Here is a 19688-nt window from a genome sequence, read left to right as displayed (position 1 = left end):
GGTTCATGCTTGATCCAAATGATTAATCTGATCTAAAATCTTTTCCATGGACCAAAGCATACTTAACCTAATTAGTTGATGGAATGGGTACGGTCTAAAATCATGGCTTGAACATAAAATTGGATCAGAGTCAAGCATATATGGTCCGACTTGACCTTTTTAAGGCCCTACTTGTCTCTTGGTCATCTTTCTTAATAAAACATAAATTTAAGAGTTTTTTTTTTTGCATGAATACCATTCTAAAAATAAGATTTTACATAAATATTTTTTCAAAATTGATATTTGCATGCATACTTTCGTAAAACACTTGTTTTATCATTCTATTATTTTTTTTATTTTTGTTTTTGCATATGTACCCATACTATCTAACGACATTAAAAAATTAACAATTTCAAAATAAAATAACTAAAATACCCTTAATGAATAGATATACAAATAGATCGTGATCCCGATAGCAAGAAAAGAAGACAAGGACAATAGTGTAATTTTAAAATTTTATTTTATTTTTAATTAATATAAATATGATTTTTCGTAATACCATTAGAATAATCGTTATATTACGGACATTTGTACAATAACAGAGTTTTACGAGGGTATACATGTAAATATCAATTTTAGAAGAATATTCATACAAAATTTGATATTTAGAAAGGTATTCATGCAAAAAATTTTAAAATTAAATTGGCTATTATGATAGCCATCCAAATTATACCTTGCACCATGCCAGTGAGATTTTGCCACAAAGCCAAGCGAACAACATTAGCGCTCTGCTTGCTCCGCTCTTCCTGATGAGAAAACCCTAGCCTTCTTGGAATTGAGAAGGCATCAAGGAGGGAGACGAGGGGGCGGATGGCATTCTCGCCGGCGAGCGCCTCTTTGGCAATGGGGTCATGGGCGGCCATCCATGCGACGAGGGCGGCGAGACAGTTGTAAAGGTGCATTGGGGCGTCAGCGAGGCTTGCGATGATGAGGAAGGCGACATTGGCGTGGAGGACGGCGAGTAGCGGCAGGACGCCGCCCTCCGCCCTCGAGGTTGGCAAGGGAGGTGGCAGCCGGGGCAATGGTTGGAGGGGCCGAGGGTGAACTCTTCTCTTGACTTATGCTGACATGGCTTGTGTGGCCATATGGCGAAACCTCGTTGGCGCAGTTCGCCTCATGCTCACCCGCGAGCAAGACCATATTTATTACAAATGGGCCCATTTCCTATCAGTTTTTACCTTAATGACAAATCAGTCCCACTTTATTACTCGTCAACCCAACGCTACCTCGTAGCCCGAACACTGTCGGCCCACGCTTCAGTGCAAGAAAGTACGAGGGCAATTTAGTCATTCTGACCTGCTCTCATGTCACCGCGCTCCTCTCCAACTCGGCCTAACTCCCCAAGGGGTGAACTCCTCATCTCCACATTGACGAAAATACCCTCCATGGTAAAGCCAAGAGAAGTTGGAATGGGAGCATTTTGGTAATTCTGACCTCAGGAGATCACGTGACGGTCCCTTCCCTTTCTTCTCCCAGTGTCAGGCGTCGCTGTCGTGGAGATCTCCAACCCCGATTCTTTTGGGCCCTTCTGCTCGCGAGCAAAAGAAGCGAAGAGCCCTAACTCGATATATATATATATATATATATATATATATATATAACCCCTAAACCTAGCTCTGGCGCTCCCTCGATCCCTCCCGCCATTAAAGCTGAGCCGAGTACGGACCGAAGCATCTCTTCTTTTTGACCGCAGTGCAGCATGCGAGTTGGAGCGCAGAAGGAAGTATTCAAGCTCCAATCTCCGCCTTGTGATCTCTCTGTAGGAGAAAGAGAGTAGAACCAAAGAGCTGCAACAATGGCGGAAAATGCGAAGAAAAGGAGGCTCTGAACACGGACTGGCTCGAAGAATCTCCCAACTTGACTCCGAGGCCTCGGCAACCAGCGGCATTTGAGAGCGGACCCAAGATCGCTTCCGAGAACTTTGAAATCCGGCGTCTTTGCAGTCCATCCGAGCTCGGAGGAGGCCAAAACCCCAAAGTACTGCGGTTTTCTCCGGTTCGGTTGGTTCCAGGGCGGGAGCGAGAAAAGCAAGAGGAAGCGAGAAGGGAAAGGAAAGTATTATATTAGAGCAAGAGGAAGCAAGTTTTTTTTTTAATAATTGCAGCGTATTGCAGCGTATCTGGAGATATCTAATGAATTGTATTCAGCTGGTTGCCTGCTTCGGAAAAGGGCGATGTCTCGAATATTTGCTCCCCTCCATGCGCTGCAATCCCATGAGGAGAGAATTTGAGAGAGAGATTTCTCTGCTATATTCTCTCTTTCGTCGCACCCCCTCGGCTTCGCTCGCTTGGTCTTTTTTTTAATCCGAGAGCAGGAGAGCGTGCTCTGGTTTTGTCCCCAATCCCCAACGGCAGCGCGGTTCCCAACCGGACATGCCCGAGATCGGCCGAGTTTTTTATTCCAAGGGAGAGAAGAGAAGAACGGGGGTGTCTCATTCCCTTCTCTTCTTTTGAGAAGGCCTCAGACCACGCCTTCGAACTAGGAGTAAGAATCCCACTCCACCATCTTTCCTTCTTTAATTTTCTTTATCGCACAGCTCGCAGATCAATGACCGAATGATAGCAGTTGTTGTGGTAGCAGTAACAGGAGCATAGAATGCTACAGGTCTCCCCTTGGTGCAGTGCAAAGGAGTGAAGGCTCTTAAAAGTTGGGATTTTCTGTGGAGCGAGGTTGGTTTGAGAGGAAGGAGGAAGAGAGTGAAGCTGGGATTGGGTTGACATGGTTGCGGGAATGGCGGCGGCTGGGGGGAGGAGGAGGTGGTGGCTGAACCGGACGGCGATGGTGGTGGTGTGGGTTGTGGTGTCGGTGGGGATCTGGGTGGGGCTCCATTGGTATATCCGGACGGTGAGCATGAGGAAGGCTGAGGAGGCGCTGGAGAGCATGTGCGAAGAGCGGGCAAGGATGCTGCAGGACCAGTTCGCCGTGAGCGTCAACCATGTTCATGCTCTCGCGATCCTCGTCTCCACCTTCCACTACCGGAAGCAGCCATCTGCCATTGATCAGGTCTACTTCATATATTCTCTCTATATTTTTCTATTATTATATACTGTTGTTGAGTTTGTTTTCTCCATTTTTAAGTTAGTCAGGGATGATACAAGGATATCTTCCCTTTAGTTTCTCCCATGGACTGCTGTTATTCTCGTTCTACTGCTTTCCTGGTCTGGATTTTCCATAGAAATTCATATGCAGAAGTCAATAGCATCACCGATGGATATTACTCATTGTGGAGTTCTCTCTTATATAGTATTTTTTGGGTTTGCATTCTTTCTTTATATTTTGAAATTGTCGGGGAGAAGTGAAGGATAGAAAGATTCTTTCTTTGTCTTTATGTTTTATGATTTGTTTTTCTTTTTCCGTTTTTTGGTTGTTTGGGTGCAATTTTCGTTGAGGTTTTCATAGATTTCCTTGATTTCCCGGGAAATTTAAAGGTCGATATTGATAGCACCTGCTAGTTTTATTGTTATCGATGTTGGTTGGTTTCATACTTCCGGGGGGGGGGGGATTTGGATTTTATTCATTTGACTGTGGATAATCTGAAATGCATGCAGTTGGATTATTTTGTCTATTGGGTTGTTCTTTCTTAATTTTGAATTTTGGTTTCAGGAGACATTTGCCTTTTACACAGCCAAGACAGCATTCGAGCGGCCGTTGTTGAATGGGGTGGCATACGCCCAGCGGGTTGTTCATTCTGAGAGAGGAAAGTTTGAGAGTCAGCAAGGGTGGACAATCAAGACCATGAAACAGGAGCCATCACCAGTGCAAGATGAGTATGCCCCTGTGATATTCTCTCAGGAGACTGTCTCCTATATTGAGGCCCTCGATATGATGTCTGGAGAGGTTTGCGTTACTTCTCAAAGCTGCTCTTCTTATTTTATTGGCTATTGACTGTTCATTTCGTTATGTTTTCTGTATAGGAGGACCGAGAAAATATCTTACGGGCTAGGGCTACCGGCAAGGCTGTTCTTACAAACCCATTTAGGCTGCTTGGGTCCAACCATCTGGGTGTGGTTCTGACATTTCCTGTGTACCATGCGGGTCTTCCTGCAGATGCAACTGTAGAACAACGTGTAAAAGCAACTGCAGGGTGGGATAACTTGCTGAAATTTGGTTTTTTATTGTTTACCTGCCCTTTTAATGCCATTTATCTTCTTCAGGCGTACTAGATCTTCACTTCAGCAATTAATAAGATGGTGCTAAGTGAGGACCAAATTTAGTAGCTAGTTGATTGTTGACTTGGGATATATAATAAGATGGAATGTAAGTAAGTTGATGCAGTAATGAACCATAAACCTGTCAACAGTTGCTTGATTGCTTTTCTCAGCTTTTACTGAGCTTTGTTTAATATCCTTTCCGTTTTATGCTAAGCTACAGTTCTGCTGCAGAATCATTTATTTTTTCCTAACACTTGCATCATAAGACCAACATCTGCTAAACCGGTACTGGGCCTTGGACCGGCCGGTGACCAGTTTGGTATGGGCCCATACCATGCCATTGCGGAATGTACCAAAACAGAAAGAGGGATGTGGAGAGGAAGTAGGAGAGAGAGGGAGAGAGAGAGGAAGTGGGAGAGGGAGGGTGAGGAAGAGGGAGGGAGAGAGGAAGGGAGGGAGAGAGAGAGAGGGAGCTTACCGGTGAAGGTTGGTAGGCCATGAGGAGGGCGGTGAAGACGGCGAGCCTTCCAACGATGGCGGTCTCCATTCAAGAGGGAACCTTTCAAGAAGAGGGAGCCTTCTGTTGGCACCTCAAGGCAATAAGCACCATTATAGGGAGCTGTTAGAGAAGAGAAAGAAATGAGAAATTCTAGGATTTCGCTCTCATTCTCCTTGTCTTCGAGGTTGAGGAGAGAAAAAGATGGTAGGGGAAGAAAGAGAGGGGGGGAGGCTTACCGGTAATATCCGGCATCGAAGAGGGGGAAACGAGTGCTAACTGGCAGTAAAGCAATGAGAGAGCCCTCAAAGGCTCTTGAACCACTGAGTGTAGTGAGTGAGTGGAGTGAGTGGGAGGATCATAAATCAAACCAATCTGACTTGCTGAACTATTCTAACTTGGTGTTGGTTCAGTTCCGTACAGGCCAAACTACTCAATTCGGGTTAGTTCGATGATCGTTGTATAAAACCTTTGTAGAATTTATTTCCTTCGAGAGGAATGTGGCTTATGCAGAGTATATGCAGCTAAAAACCTCTTATAGGCAAACTTTATACACAAGTTAGTTAGTAATATGATCATTATGGATGGATGAAGGATCCTACCAATTTTGTAAGCATTATTATCTTTTCTTGTATTCTATAAGCGGCAGTAGATAGCAATTTTACATCTATAGCATCATTGATAATATATACTGCTCTCTGAAACATCCAAAGAACATGTTTAGTTATTACTTAACACTTTTTTCAATATAGATACTTCATCAAATACAATAGATAGAAAGAAAGGATTGATAAGTCAACATGATGATAATACCAAAAGTGCAAAAAGGCAGAGCATATTTTGGAAATATGAGACACCATAATGCTGAAATAAATGTTAATCACTTCATTAACTGCAATTATTTGGGTTGAAAATTGCCCTTCGCCAAAGAAAAAGAAATTAAGACATTCCCAGGAATATACTGGACATGAGTTGATATCTGCACTTTATGTTTTGTTAGTATGATCCATTTTACTTTCTCTAGAATTAGAAACTTATCAAATTTTGCATTTTTTTATACCTTGCCTTACATTTTTTGAGACTACATATATGCAGAATATCAGATTCTGAGGAGATACTGTTCTTACATCCACTTTATCATTCAGTCTTCCTAATTGCACATTACTCGAGATTGTCTCTAATCTCTGTATTATTGGTTAAGTGTTGTTATTACAGGTGAAAAGTTCTAAGTTTAAGTTGTGCTGGTAAATAGTTCCTTTGTAAAGGTTGTCATATATGTTTCACTTGTTTTATTTTTCTAATATCAGTTAGTTTTTGTTACTTTTCAAGAGTTGTTTCCTTATTTGTTATTTTCTTGTATAAATCATGGGTTTCCCCTATAGGATCTGGTACTTATTCTAATCCATAACCATCTTTACTCCAGATAAAGAAGTAATTGGACTCTAGGAAAGCTCCTAATTTTCAAGTTGTTGCATGTATTGGTGGGGTAGTATATAATTAACATGGTAGAATTTAATTAACACAAGTCCAAGAAAGAACTTTCTATTGGCCTCTTGCTATAATTCAATTATTGTTCTGAGAGAATTTGCTTGCATGTATGTCCGCAAGTTCATGTTCTATACGATGCTAGAGATTATACATGATCTTTTCCTCTTCCACATTTTGAATCATATTTCTTTTGTCTTCCCCTTGTATCTGCCATTTGTCGCAAGAACCTGCTAGGTCAGACTTTCTTGTCATTCCATCCCATCATTCCGCTTTTTTTTGGCGTTGTATGGCTTTTTGGTGGCATAAGTGTTGTTCTGTTGTGTAAGGGCGATTGAAGAAAGCACATCATCTGGCAAGATTTGGCAGATGCTAGCAAGCTAGCAAATTCGAATGTGTTAAATAGAGGTGTTTTTTTTGATATATTGAAAAATAATATTTTGATAAAGCTTGTGATCCTCTCGCATGATACGTGGGGTGGTGGTTAGTGATCTGAGGTTGCTTCTTATTGGCATTTAACACGTATGCCATTAATTGGAAAAGGAATTGGAGGAAGGAAAAGACAAGCATTGGAGGAGGAGGAAAAAGGGAATAAATTATTATTAGTGTTTACTTTTTGTGACTACAATCCTTTCCTGGGTCAGTGTAAATATTGTTATTGATGTTTATTGAACAATAGTTAAAACCAAAGATCATTGCGCCATTACCGAGGCCTGTATCGGTTGCACAACGGGATGGTTTGGTGCGCCCCGTGCCATTTCGTGCCAAGTCTGTACCGACACAGCAGAGGGTGGGGGAGAGGGAGAACGGGAGAGAGAAAGAGAGAGAGGGGAGAGGGAGGAAGGGAGGGAGAGAGGAAGAAGGGGAAGCGCGGCCCGACATGATAGAGAAGGTGGGGTAGAGCCGTAGAGGGAAAGCAGGAGAGAGGAACAGAGAGAGAGAGAGAGGGAGAGGGAGGGAGATGGAGATGGAGAGGGAGGGAGGGAGAGAAAGATGGAAGGTGGCGGATGGCAAATGGCTGGTGGAGGGCCAAGGAGGGGCGGAGAAGGGGCTTCAACCTTTGGTTCCGTTGTTTTGTTCAAAATAAGGGTCCTGAAGGGGAGTCCCTTTTTTTATTTTGAAGAATTTATGTGAAGTCGGGGTTCCTTTTTTATTTCGAAGAGTTTTAAGTGAAGTCGGCAAGGGAGTTGCCGACTTCACTTAAACTCTTCGAAATTAAAAGGGGTCTCCCTTTGGGACCTCTATTTTGAATGAAATAGGGGAACCGGAGGGTGGAGCCCCTCCTCCACCTGTCTCTACCGGCCGTCCGCCACCCTCCCTCTCTCTTCCTCCCTCCCTCCCTCTCTCCCCTTCTCTCTTTTTTCCTCTCTTTCCTTCTCCCTCTTCTCCTCCTTTGCCGGTTTGTCTTTTTGAAGGTCAAAATCGTCCTGGTCCGCCGCCGGTATGGCTCGACACGCCCCGAACCAGGCTATTTGGTGTGAAACCGCCGACGTTGCGTATAACATAGTTTTAGGATTTAATTGGATTTAACTCAAATTATTCTCTTTGTTGGTAGAAGATTTAATTCAAATTATTTACATTATTAATACATTACTCAATCTTCTGTGGTTAAACATGAAAACTACATGTTCAGGTGATACTAGTCTTCATGTATCAATTCTTTTCTTTCTTTTCTTTCTTTTCTTTCCATAGTTGCTTTACTAATTTCAATATGGGAGAGGCTTTGTAGTTGTTTCTATTTTGAGAATGCTAAATTTTAGTAATTTAGATGAAAAATTCAATGTTGTTTAAAAAAAAAAAAAGATCATTCCCTTGTACCCTCTTTAGTGTACTCTCAGCTAAACAGCAACGTAAAAAAAAAAAAAAAAAAAAAAATGAAGAAGAAAAGAAAAGAAAAGAAAAGAAAAGAAAAGGTCATTCCCTTGTACCCTCTTTAGTGTATTCTCCGCTAAACGAGTACTGCAAAAAGAATTTTCTTACTCTAATTCTTTTGTTGAGTATATCTCTATGTTCAGCAAGTATTTCCTTTCTTCTTTTACTAGCTTAATGTATTGATGCTTAGCAGATATCTTGGTGGCGCCTTTGATGTTGAGTCACTTGTGGAAAATTTGCTGAGGCAACTTGCTGGTAATCAAGATATAATGGTGAATGTGTATGATGTCACTAACATTTCAGAGCCCTTGATCATGTACGGGCCCCAAAATCCAGATGGATTTATGCCACTTTCGCATGTCAGCATGCTTGATTTTGGGGATCCGTTCAGGAAGCATCAAATGGTGTGCAGGTAAGCAGATGAAAATAATTAATTCTTGCTGCCTTCAACATTTTTATATGATTAATTTGCTTTGTAACTACTTGATGGTCCTGCACAGGTACAGTCAGAAGCCTCCCATTCCATTGTCAGCCATTACTACCCCATCTGGTGTCTTTGTAATCTGTATGCTAGCAGGGTATATACTGTATGCTGCTTGGACTCGCTATGACAATGTCAGGGAGGATTGTCGAAAGATGGAAGAGCTAAAGGTCCAAGCAGAGGCTGCAGATGTTGCTAAATCTCAGGTCTGGAATCTCATCTAAGCTCACACTTATATGGGCTGGTTGTATGTTTTTGACTTGAATGTACTCTTGTTTCTTTCTTGGCAGTTTCTTGCTACTGTTTCACATGAGATAAGAACACCCATGAATGGCGTCCTTGGTATCCTTAACTCTCTGTTTATAATTACTTCACTGTCATTTATAATTGAGATCTGTGTCTAAATGATACTTTGCTATTTGTCTATGCTAGGAATGCTGGACATGCTTTTAGATACAGATCTGAATTTAACTCAAAAGGATTATGCACAAACTGCCCAAATATGTGGAAAAGCATTGATAGCATTGATTAATGAAGTGCTTGACCGGGCAAAAATTGAAGCTGGGAAGCTAGAGATTGAAGCAGTGCCATTTGAACTGCGATCCATCCTAGATGATGTTCTCTCTTTATTTTCTTCAAAGTCAAGAGAGAAGGGTATTGAGGTGAGTTTCACGTTCCCTTAGCACTTATTGAACTGTGAGTTGATCAGCCGACATAGTTCTCCAATTTATTATACTTTACATTCTTTGCCATACTGCTTTATGAGATGCTGATGTACATGCTATACCTAATGCACTAACTGACTTTGCTTTCATACACTTCAACCTTCTCACTGTGACTTCTGTACTGGCAAATTACAGCTTGCTGTATTTGTATCACATAAAGTTCCGGAGATTGTCACGGGTGATCCAGGGAGATTTAGACAGATAATTACAAATCTTGTCGGAAATTCAGTTAAAGTAAGTAGTCCTTTTTGAAATCTTGTTGGAAATTCAGTTAAAGTAGTCCCTTTGGCTCAGTGACATCGTTTGCTGCTATTTTGCCTTGTCACTTAAAATCTGTTGTTGTATACCGAGATCTGTATTCTTGTGTTGGATGCTGTGGATATAGGAATTCAACTTGAAATAAACAAAACATTGGACTAGATGTGTTGGTGATGTAGAACAGCAAGGGGTTCAAATAGTTGAAAGCTAATTTCAACATAGATCTGATTTAATATCCTTCAGAAAATCAATCTATAATATCAACAATTTAGTGAGAAAGAAGACTAGTAGCAGAAATAAGAGAGGATAGTAGGGAGTAGAGAAGAAGTAAAGAAAAAGTAATAAAAGAAGAAGAAGAAAGAAATAGAGAAGTGAATAGAGATAGAAAGATAAGAAGGGTCAAATCTGATTTAAATAAATCCCTTCACTCATTCAAAATAAATCACTTATACTACTCTCTCATCGAACCCTAATAGACCTTTCTATAGACCAAACTAGAACTTTTGATAGGCAAGTAACTAACAGGGTATCGTAATGCACAAGTCTCTTGTCACTATGGGGTCTAGAGAGGGTCAAATGTATGCGGTCTTACCCTTGTATGTGCATAGGCTGTTTCTACATTTCGAACCTATGACATCGAGGTATCAATGGAGCAATCTTACTATTGCACCAAGGCTTGCCCTCTTGATAGCAAATAAATACTCAGCAAAATATTTCCTAAAACAAATTTCAAATAGCACATTAGCCTATGTAGAAAGACACCTAAAACAACCAAAAATCAAATCCGAATGGTTTCATGACTTATCCAACCCAGCATATACCTAATCTAAAGACCATTTATGCCAATTCTCTTAAAATAGGACTCAAAAATCAATTCTAAGTATTACCAAAATAAAAGTTTCAAAAAATTACAAAAAATTGAACAACACTTTTTTTTAAAATTCTTCATCATTTGCTTCCACTGTATGGATCATTACCTTGAAATCTTCAAGATGTCACTCATAAGTGTGATCCACCATTCATTGGTTGGTTTGGTGTCCATTGCTTGACAATTAACAAGCTTTGGATAATACTTCTGATGGGGATCTTCATTGAATCCAACAAATCAGTAAGGAATGGATCTTCGTATTGTTCTATCTCTGACATTGCCTTTAGGATTGTGACTTGATCTCATCATGAGTGCTCTTCATAAAGTCTTCATCATTGCAATCTTCTACCTTCAAAATACCAAATAGATCATCATTTGCAGTATCCACAATTAAAATATCTTCAATTGCATCATCTTGTGTGATGGGAGTTTAATCGTATGCTTTTCACATTGAGAAGCATTGATTGTAAGCTCTTCATGAAGTGTTGGTTTAGCTTTTTCATTCTCCTGATTCTTGATCGATAGTTCATCCTTAGAGAGCTTTCGATGCCTAAAGCTGTTGTAGTTTTTTGTAGTAAAACAGTCGTTGACATCATATCATTATTGATAAATGTCAACCTATTATCCATTGGGCAAATATCTTCTCATATTTGACATGCTTATGAAGATAATCAATTTTGAAACTCAAGTCCTCATTTTATAACACAAGAAAAGGGAAAAGAATAGAAGAAAATAGAAAGGGATCAAGAAAAAGGACTACAAGAATGAAGTAGGACCCTTTAGCTCTAATACTAGATTGACATAGGACAACCGAGGGTTAAAATAGTTTATTCTAGCATAGATCTGATTTAGTATCCCGGAAATTCAATCTGCATTGCCAAGAACCAGTGAAGAAGAAGAATAGCAGCAAAAATAAAAGAGAATAGTAGAAAGGAAGGAAAAATAAAGTGAAGGAATAAGAGAAGAAGAATAATAAAGAAATAGAGAAGAGAAAACAGATAGAAAGAGAGAAATATAAGAAGGCCAATCCTAGCCTAACGAAATCCTTTATCATTCGAAATAAATCACATATAATACCTTTTCATTCAACCCTAATAAACCCTATGACTTGGTTTCCACAAACTAAGACTCTTGATAGACAGGTAACTAATCTCTAAAATATTTCCTAAAAGAACAAATTCAAATAGCACATAACCTTATATAGAACGACACCTAAAACAATCAAAAATCAAATCCTAATGATATCATGACCGTCTAACCCAACGTATACCTAATATAAGATTCTTTTAAACCAATCAAAAATCAAATAATGATATCATGACCATCTAACCCAACATATACGTAATATAAGATTCTTTTAAACCAATTTGACTTAAAATAGTACCCTAAATCCAATTCTAAAAATTACCTAACTAAAAGTTTTGGAAAATACAAAAAAATTGAACTATACTTTTTTACTTGGCATCAGTTAGCTATCAAGGAAAAAATGTCTTGTGATCAATTCTTTCATCCAATTGTACACTTATTTATTCATTTGTGACTTGTCACAGTTTACTGAACATGGCCACATTTTTGTTCAAGTTCATTTGATTGAGAATTCAAATAAGGTGATGGATGCAAAAGTTGATACAGATTTGAATGGATGTTTAAGTGATATGATGGTTCCATCTGATGGCACATTCAACACTTTAAGTGGTCTAGAAGCTGCTGATAGAAGGAACAGTTGGGAAAATTTTAAGCTGCTACTTTCCGATGAGATGCCCCAGTCAGACAAATGCAAAAGTGGGATGCCCTGCAGTAAGGATTCTAGTAATGTAACTCTGATGGTAAGTGTTGAGGATACTGGGATTGGCATCCCATTGCAAGCCCAGGATCGGGTATTCACACCTTTTATGCAGGCTGATAGTTCAACATCTAGGAATTATGGTGGAACTGGTATTGGCTTGAGTATCAGTAAATGTCTGGTTGAACTTATGGGTGGGCAGATAAACTTCATTAGCCGCCCTAATGTTGGAAGCACATTCACGTTTACTGCCGTTTTCCAACGATGCAAGAAAATTGCAGGTGGCGATCCAAAGAGAACTCTTTCTGAGTCTTTACCTACTAAAGGAATGAAAGCACTTCTTGTTGATGCTCGACCGGTCAGAAGTGCTGTAACAAGATACCATCTACAGAGATTAGGAATAACTGTTGAAGTTGCAAGTACTATCAAGATGACACTTAATGCATTATCTGAACAAAATGGTTGTTTAAGATCTGGGTAAGCATTCCGATATGTGTTTACGATCCTTTTCTTTGCATCTCACAAGTTCTCCAAGATAATATTGAGAATTGTCAGTTCCATCTTTTTGCTGTGGACTTTGTTTGTGTGACCACCATTTTTTTAATAAATTTGTGACCTTGAAACCATCGAGTCAGTTGTTCTTGCATCTATATCAATGATTGTATGTTCATTTTTATTACTTAAACAAAAAAAATCTAATATTTCATAAATGATTGGGAAGATGCACATATCGAACTGAGCAGCTCCTTGTTCTTTAATCCAATCCAACAGATCGAAAATTCCTTAAGAGCTGTTGGGGATTTTTTTAGTATCATTCTTATTTTACTTTATATGTATTTTTTTAATGGCATATGCAGAAAGCATCCATACATACTGTTAATTGAGAAAGACTCCTGGACTCCTGGAATGGATGTCTACTTACATGATCAGCTATTGGAGTGGAAACAGTGTGGTCAGATTCCTGAAGTGCCCAAGGTCATCCTTTTGGTGACCTCTGAATCTGATAAGGCAAAGGTTGGGTCTTTTGTTGATACAGTGATCATGAAGCCCTTAAGAGCAAGCACAGTGGCAGCATGCCTTCAACATGCATTAGGAATGGGGAAGCAAGGGAGGAAAGAAATGCCTAATGGACCAGCTTTTCTTCACAGCCTACTAGCGGGAAAAAATATACTGGTGGTTGATGATAACAAAGTAAATCTCAGAGTTGCTGCAGGTGCTCTCAAAAAGTATGGGGCAAAGGTGGAATGTGCTGAAAGTGGGAAAGATGCTCTCTCCCTCCTCCAACTGCCACACAAGTTTGATGCCTGCTTCATGGATGTCCAGATGCCAGAAATGGATGGGTATGTATGATAAAGTTTTTTTGCTATTGAGATGAGTTATATATTGTTGGTTTTTTATTTAGATTGTGTTGCCATGTACATAAATCTGGTGTGCACCTTTTTCTCATCTATATAATGCCATCTCTAATCTGTTCAGCATGTTTCACAGATCAGGTTTCCTCAGCTTCAAAAAATTTTAGCTGTTCCTTTTACTGTTTAAACAGCCGGTATACTAGTTTTCAGAGAAACATTTTTGAACACAATTATTTTAAGATTTAAGCTATGTTAATGTTTTGGAGCATGATTGTTGTGTTGATTTAAAATCAGATTTGAAGTGAATGGTTTCAGCGATTGTGTTTTTACATCATGATTCTTCTATAGAAAGTCAGAGTCAAGCATTCTATTATTGCTTTATGTTTTTCACATACTCTCTGCTCGCTCACTTGTGGGGTATAGTTGCCTTGAAATCTGGGATTTATGGCACTAGTGGAATTATTATTCTGTACAGTTCTATATTAGATTCTGGGAGGCCTATGAGGGATGATTATGGATAGGAGGAACACGATGTTAGACGAAAATAGGATGCCTGGCCATATCTAACTTGAAGGGGTTGATGTTTTGTAAGATCCAAGTTCAAATGGACTTGGTGCATGCATTTTGAGGGAAATACAAAAATGCAAACAACATTTCACATGCAAACTACAAGCATCATAAGTAACCACCAGCACATATTAATTATCCTATGGGTCGAATTGCTGCTTATCATGTTTCTGCTGGTTATAGGCCCACATGGTATGCATATCATATCATGATGACACTTGCACACATTGTAACGGAAGTATATGAAAGGATTCGTAACTTCCCAAACACAGATAGGTTATGATTGTCTTGTACTCATATATGGACATTTTGAATAAATACAGTTTAAACTAATTATGGAAATCTAGGATCATAAGTCGCTATATGTGCTGATTGTTGCTTACCATGCACATTCTATAAATTCAAGCAATTTTAATGCAAAGTAACACTGTGCAATTATTTTGCTTGTGTGTTACAGATAGACTAAAAATTTGTGATAAAAATTATAGGAGAACAACTAACTATTTTGACATATTTATAACTTAGGTATTTCAGACATGTTAGTGCTATTGGGAAGCTCAAATACTAATAATAATATGACTAACTTCTAAGCTATGGTCATTTCTAACCTTTACTTCAATAAGCTATGATGAATCCTTATCATTACTATGTACTGTTGGCCTTTTCACATCTTTATGAATAAAGAAAAGGAAAATTTAGTAGGGAAGAGCTCGTGACGACCTAGAGTAGAAATAGAAGGTGCCAGGATGGTTAGGTGCATGTTTAAAACAAGAAGCCAAGGTAGAAGCCTGTACCACTATGTATCAGCTTATCTAAATTCATATTAGAACTGATAACATAAATACAAGTTAGGGGCCATTTGGTTGTCTGCAGTAGAATTGCATGCAGCTCAGGCTACAGTTCAATTGCTTGCAATTGGAATTGTAGTTGCAGAAAGGTGCCTTATTTGGTTGTCAGTAATTGAAAACTTGCAAACATGGTTATAGTTGTTAGGTTGTTTGATGTGGAAAGAAATATTGTTACATTGAATTGTTCAATTTTCTATTAGAGTATAATATTTATCATATGATTTGTAATTATAATAGAAAAATAATATTGCTGGTAAATTATCATTTGATCAATATAAAAATAATGACTATAAAATATTTTGATACTATAATAGTTAGACATATTATCTACCATATGCACTATAATAACTTCTAATTATTATGTATTATTATATTATTATATTATTATATATAGATTGTAATATTATAATCATAATATAGTATTATAGTAGCAATATTACTTATAATCATGGTCTGCCATACCGGCCGGTACAGGTCGGTATGTACCGGTCCGGCCTGAGACCGGTACCGGATCAGCGTGGAATTCGGTACCGATAGTTTATTGTTGAAGAACCAGTACGGGACCGGTTCGGAACCAGTACGTACCGGTCCGGGCTGCCACCGGTACGCCGACCGGTACCGGTACGACGGACCTTGCTTATAATAATATTATGGTATTCTAATAATAATAGCATTTTCATAATATCATATTGTTACTACTATAATATAATAGTAGTATAATATAATATGACTATTATTATGATGATATTCCTATATTTATAATAATAGAATACTCACTATATAATATGATAATAATATTTTAATATTATTATAAATTTATAATACTATAATATTCTTATAACATTGCTATTTATAGTAATATTATTATAACATTACAGAATTAGTTTAGTTTACAAGGATATCATGGAGTAGAAAGGGAATAGTTACAGGAGCGAGGAGACCCCTTCCAAAGGGCTTTCTCAATTACAAGATTCCTTGTAGCTGATGTGACGAATTTTGGCTCCAACCCAATTTATGAATTTTAGGGCACTGTAGCCTGAAATTGCAATTGCAGGGATCCAAACACTTGATTTGGATGCCTACAATTCAATTTCTGCCAACTGCAACTGCAACCTGCCAATTGTAGGCAACCAAACAGCCCCTTGGTACATACATAGACTAGCACACAAGGCACAAAGCTGTGTACCCTGTACCTTGTTGACAATTTGCTGGCACAGTATATAGGCTCTTTAATCGTTGACTCAAAACTAACACTTAATCAAAGAGAAAAAAAAAAACAAATTTTCATTCCAAATATACAGCAAATTAGGGTGTCAATGGGGGCAAATATCTACTAACCAACCAGAAATATAGGGATTGAATATGAAGAGTAGGCCTGGTAGGCTATTTACTTGGCTTTGGGTCTCAGAATCTGACTTATTGTGTTGGGTTTGGATATATGCTGAACCATACCCAAAAGCTGACCTGATCATATAATATGTGTCCTCATGTATAATAGTTTTAGTGTTTCTTTTCTATTTTCTCATGTCAATAAAAAGAAAATGTTATTTATCTTTCCCACTCTAGCGTATCCTCAGATTCTTCTTTCCTCATGGTGAAAGGATCAACAGCTATTTATTGAGCATTTATGCAATAAATGAAAAAACAGCAGAATGATGACTCTCTTCCTCATCTCTTGGCTGGTCTACCCTTAAACTAGCCTTTTACCTCACCTAATAATGGCAAACAAAGCCTGAATTAGACTAATTGATATCCAATAAGGACCCTGAAACCCTACATGGTTATTGTTGGGTTTAGTATTGTGAGGACCCGTGCGGGCGTGTGTTTAGTCCCACATCGGTTATTTGCTGGGTAGATCTTGGGTACTTATACAGGATTAAGAAATTCAAATAATAACTTCCGGCTAGCCATTTTAAGTGAGATTTTGGGTTGTTACAAATGGTATCAGAGCAGACCTGGCACATAAACTATTAGGACTAGGGGACACTGCAACACGTAGCTATTGGGGCTGACCATAGGCCGATCATGGTGTTTGTGATTAGCTTTGAATGGATTTGAACCCTTAGTTTGATGAGGACGTTAGGGCTTGAACAGAGGGAGTATATGCGGACCCGTGCGGGTGTGCGTTTAGTCCCACATCGGTTATTTGCTGGGTAGATCTTGGGTACTTATACAGGATCAAGGAACCCAAATAATAACTTCTGACTAGCCATTTTGGGTGAGGTTCTGGGTTGTTACAAGTATTGATATGGGTGTAAAGTATAAAGCTGGCTTCCATTTGGGTTTGGATCAAGGTTCTCAAATTACCTAGGCAGTCTTAGGTGGGGCTAGGAGTTGAGAAATCTTTGAAAAGAATAATAAAATTAAGATGATAGTCTTCTATAATCAAATTGTCACAAAAGATATATTTGGTTCATACAAACACTTACGAGAACATCATTTCATAAATGATAGGTAGGTAATTACTTTTAATCATAATATGATCTTGCATCAAGCAATATCTTTGAGAGCATGTTAAAAACACCAAAAATAGTTAAGGCAGATCGATGGAGGTCTAGATGGAAGACTATTATTAGATGCCTGAGGGGACACCAAATATGGATGGCTATGATGTAAATACATTCAAGACTCATAAAATATCATCCCAAACTTATGAGATAGTGTATAAAATATACAAAGAAAGAAGGCTGGAACTTAAAGTGATCAATAATATCATAAATAGGTGCCTGCCTTGTAGAAACACAGCTTATAGATGGTCAGGCACCCGCCTAGGTGCCAGCCAACCTTGGTAGCCACCTCACCTGGAAACATGGAAAGCATCAGACACCTTGGAGTGGGGTTACCCAGGCGCCTACGTGGTTGTTTGTGACAGCCTTGACTTGGATTGGCTCATATAATTTGTGTTTATGGATGGATATTAGCCACTAGCCAAAACCAGCATGAATCCAACATGTGTTTTTGACACCCCTAACAGCAAGCTTTGCACATATTATAGAGGATGGGTTTCAATCAGGTACCAAATAACTAGTCTGTTTTTGTGGGAAACAGATGGTGAGTAATACTTGGTTACTTGATTACTTGTAGGCTCAGCCACAGAGGCTTCTAAATCAAAACTTAAATGATCAGAAATATTGACTGAACATTACGGTCTAAATTCTGAGAGTTTTGCAAATACCTTCGGAATTTAATTATAAGATTTTTTTTTAAGTGATTCTGTATATCCCCTTTTTTGTTAACCAGTGAACTGGTGTACTTTTTTCAGCTGTTGCTGACAATTTCTTAAAGAGAAGCCATTAATACTGATTGAGATCCCCGATTAGCTAATTCTATTCGTTTTAAGTTGCTAACAAAACATCAAAATATTTAGGTAAAATAGGAGCACGATATGTAGATTACAAGGTTTCCCCTTTGTCACAGATTTGAAGCAACTCGACAAATTCGGCTAATGGAGAGCAAAGCAAATGAGCAAAATAAATGTGGAGAAGCTGACGAAGGTTCTGAAAGGGCTGAGTGGCACCTGCCAATTCTGGCTATGACTGCTGATGTCATTCAGGCAACATATGAGGAATGCATGAAATGTGGAATGGATGATTATGTCTCCAAGCCCTTTGAAGAACAGCAACTTTATCAGGCAGTTGCCAGGTTCTTGCTATCCAAACCCAATTCGGATTTATGAATGTACCATCATAAAGACATGCATGTTGCAACTTAGTATTACTGCAACGGAATTGAAGGGCGATGGTGCATCCCTACTGATGCATTCTGCTTATGCCTTCCATCTCAGTGACTGGTGATTTATCTTAGCAAATTCAGTCAGACCTAACATGATGTTCTTCGGTTTGCATTTTTCACCCTTGTCCGGCAGTAGCTGAGTCTCCTGAAGTTTCAGCAAAAGATGCTTGGCAGCTTTGCACATTATCGACTTTGATGATATACTAGGATCTGTAGCATAAGAAGGGCCTCAAGATATATGGGGTAGGTGGAAAGGCTTCTGGTGCCTGAAAGGATGGTGTATACTGTATATTTCTCTGATTTATTCTTTAAGGTCTCTCTGAAGCATGTCCCTTGTCCCTGTTTTTCTGTATGTTTTTGACTCTCCATAATTTTTCCGACATACTCGAAAAGTACGTCATGACAACTACACCGATAAAGGCTTCTGATCTCCCCTTATTGTCTGATCTACTTTAATTTACTAAAGTTGCGGTGAGCACTCTGGAAACTGTCAAGTAACAGAAAATTAGTTGTCAACTGATCTAGCAACTGATATGTTGCAAAGATGGTGGTCAGGTATGAGGTATTACAGATAAGATACCATAACTCTGATAAAGTGAGTGTTGCTATTTCCTTAAAGATACCCAGGTGATGAACTATTTAACATGGTTTGCATCAAATGCTGTTCAAATTAGAGAATTCTAGTTCTCTGAATGATTTCTTTTGTCCTGTGTTGATGACTTGGTAGAGTCTGCTCTCCAACCACAGGTCCGCAGCAAGCCTTGAATCTGCATGATGCCAGGCCTGCTGAATGTGCTCTGTGATGAGATCTTCTATGCTCATTCGAATCACAGGTCGAAGCAAACTTGGTTATTTCAAGTGATTCTAAGGTGAATTTCTACTAGATCGGTCAGTCTGCCTGGGTACCTGACTGCTAGACTTTTCCATTATGGATGTATTACTGACTTGGGGAGTTTCCTCAACAGAACTTTGGCCTGAGAGTCTGATAGCATCACTGCGTTTTTCTTATTCGAGCTGATTATCCCTTTGCT

General features: G+C 38.9%; 1 protein-coding gene across 4 annotated transcripts; it reads left to right on the top strand.

Moving 5' to 3' along the window:
• The first annotated feature begins 1657 nt into the window (after positions 1-1657).
• On the top strand, positions 1658-19087 carry LOC120111653 (putative histidine kinase 4). 4 transcript variants are annotated; one of them, XM_039129368.2, is made up of 12 exons: positions 1658-2523; positions 2605-3042; positions 3643-3876; positions 3954-4123; positions 8237-8455; positions 8544-8730; positions 8815-8866; positions 8957-9186; positions 9385-9483; positions 11926-12635; positions 13016-13498; positions 18343-19087. In XM_039129368.2, exons 2-12 carry the CDS (start codon positions 2758-2760, stop codon positions 18599-18601), a joined length of 2928 nt encoding a protein of 975 aa, XP_038985296.1. In that variant the 5' UTR covers positions 1658-2523; positions 2605-2757; the 3' UTR covers positions 18602-19087. The 4 variants fall into 4 exon arrangements, with proteins under 4 accessions (XP_038985296.1, XP_038985298.1, XP_038985297.1 ...); XM_039129370.2 differs by having other exon boundaries at positions 1661-2523; positions 2644-3042; XM_039129369.2 differs by having other exon boundaries at positions 1669-2523; positions 2620-3042.
• The last annotated feature ends 601 nt before the right edge of the window (positions 19088-19688 follow it).

Source organism: Phoenix dactylifera, chromosome 5 (genome assembly GCF_051530095.1).
Source record: "Phoenix dactylifera cultivar Ajwa chromosome 5, Ajwa_hap1_PhDact_Kaust_v1.1, whole genome shotgun sequence".
NCBI lineage: Eukaryota > Viridiplantae > Streptophyta > Magnoliopsida > Arecales > Arecaceae > Phoenix > Phoenix dactylifera.
Note: the sequence above shows the minus strand (reverse complement) of the source record. Positions and strands in the feature narration are given on the sequence as shown.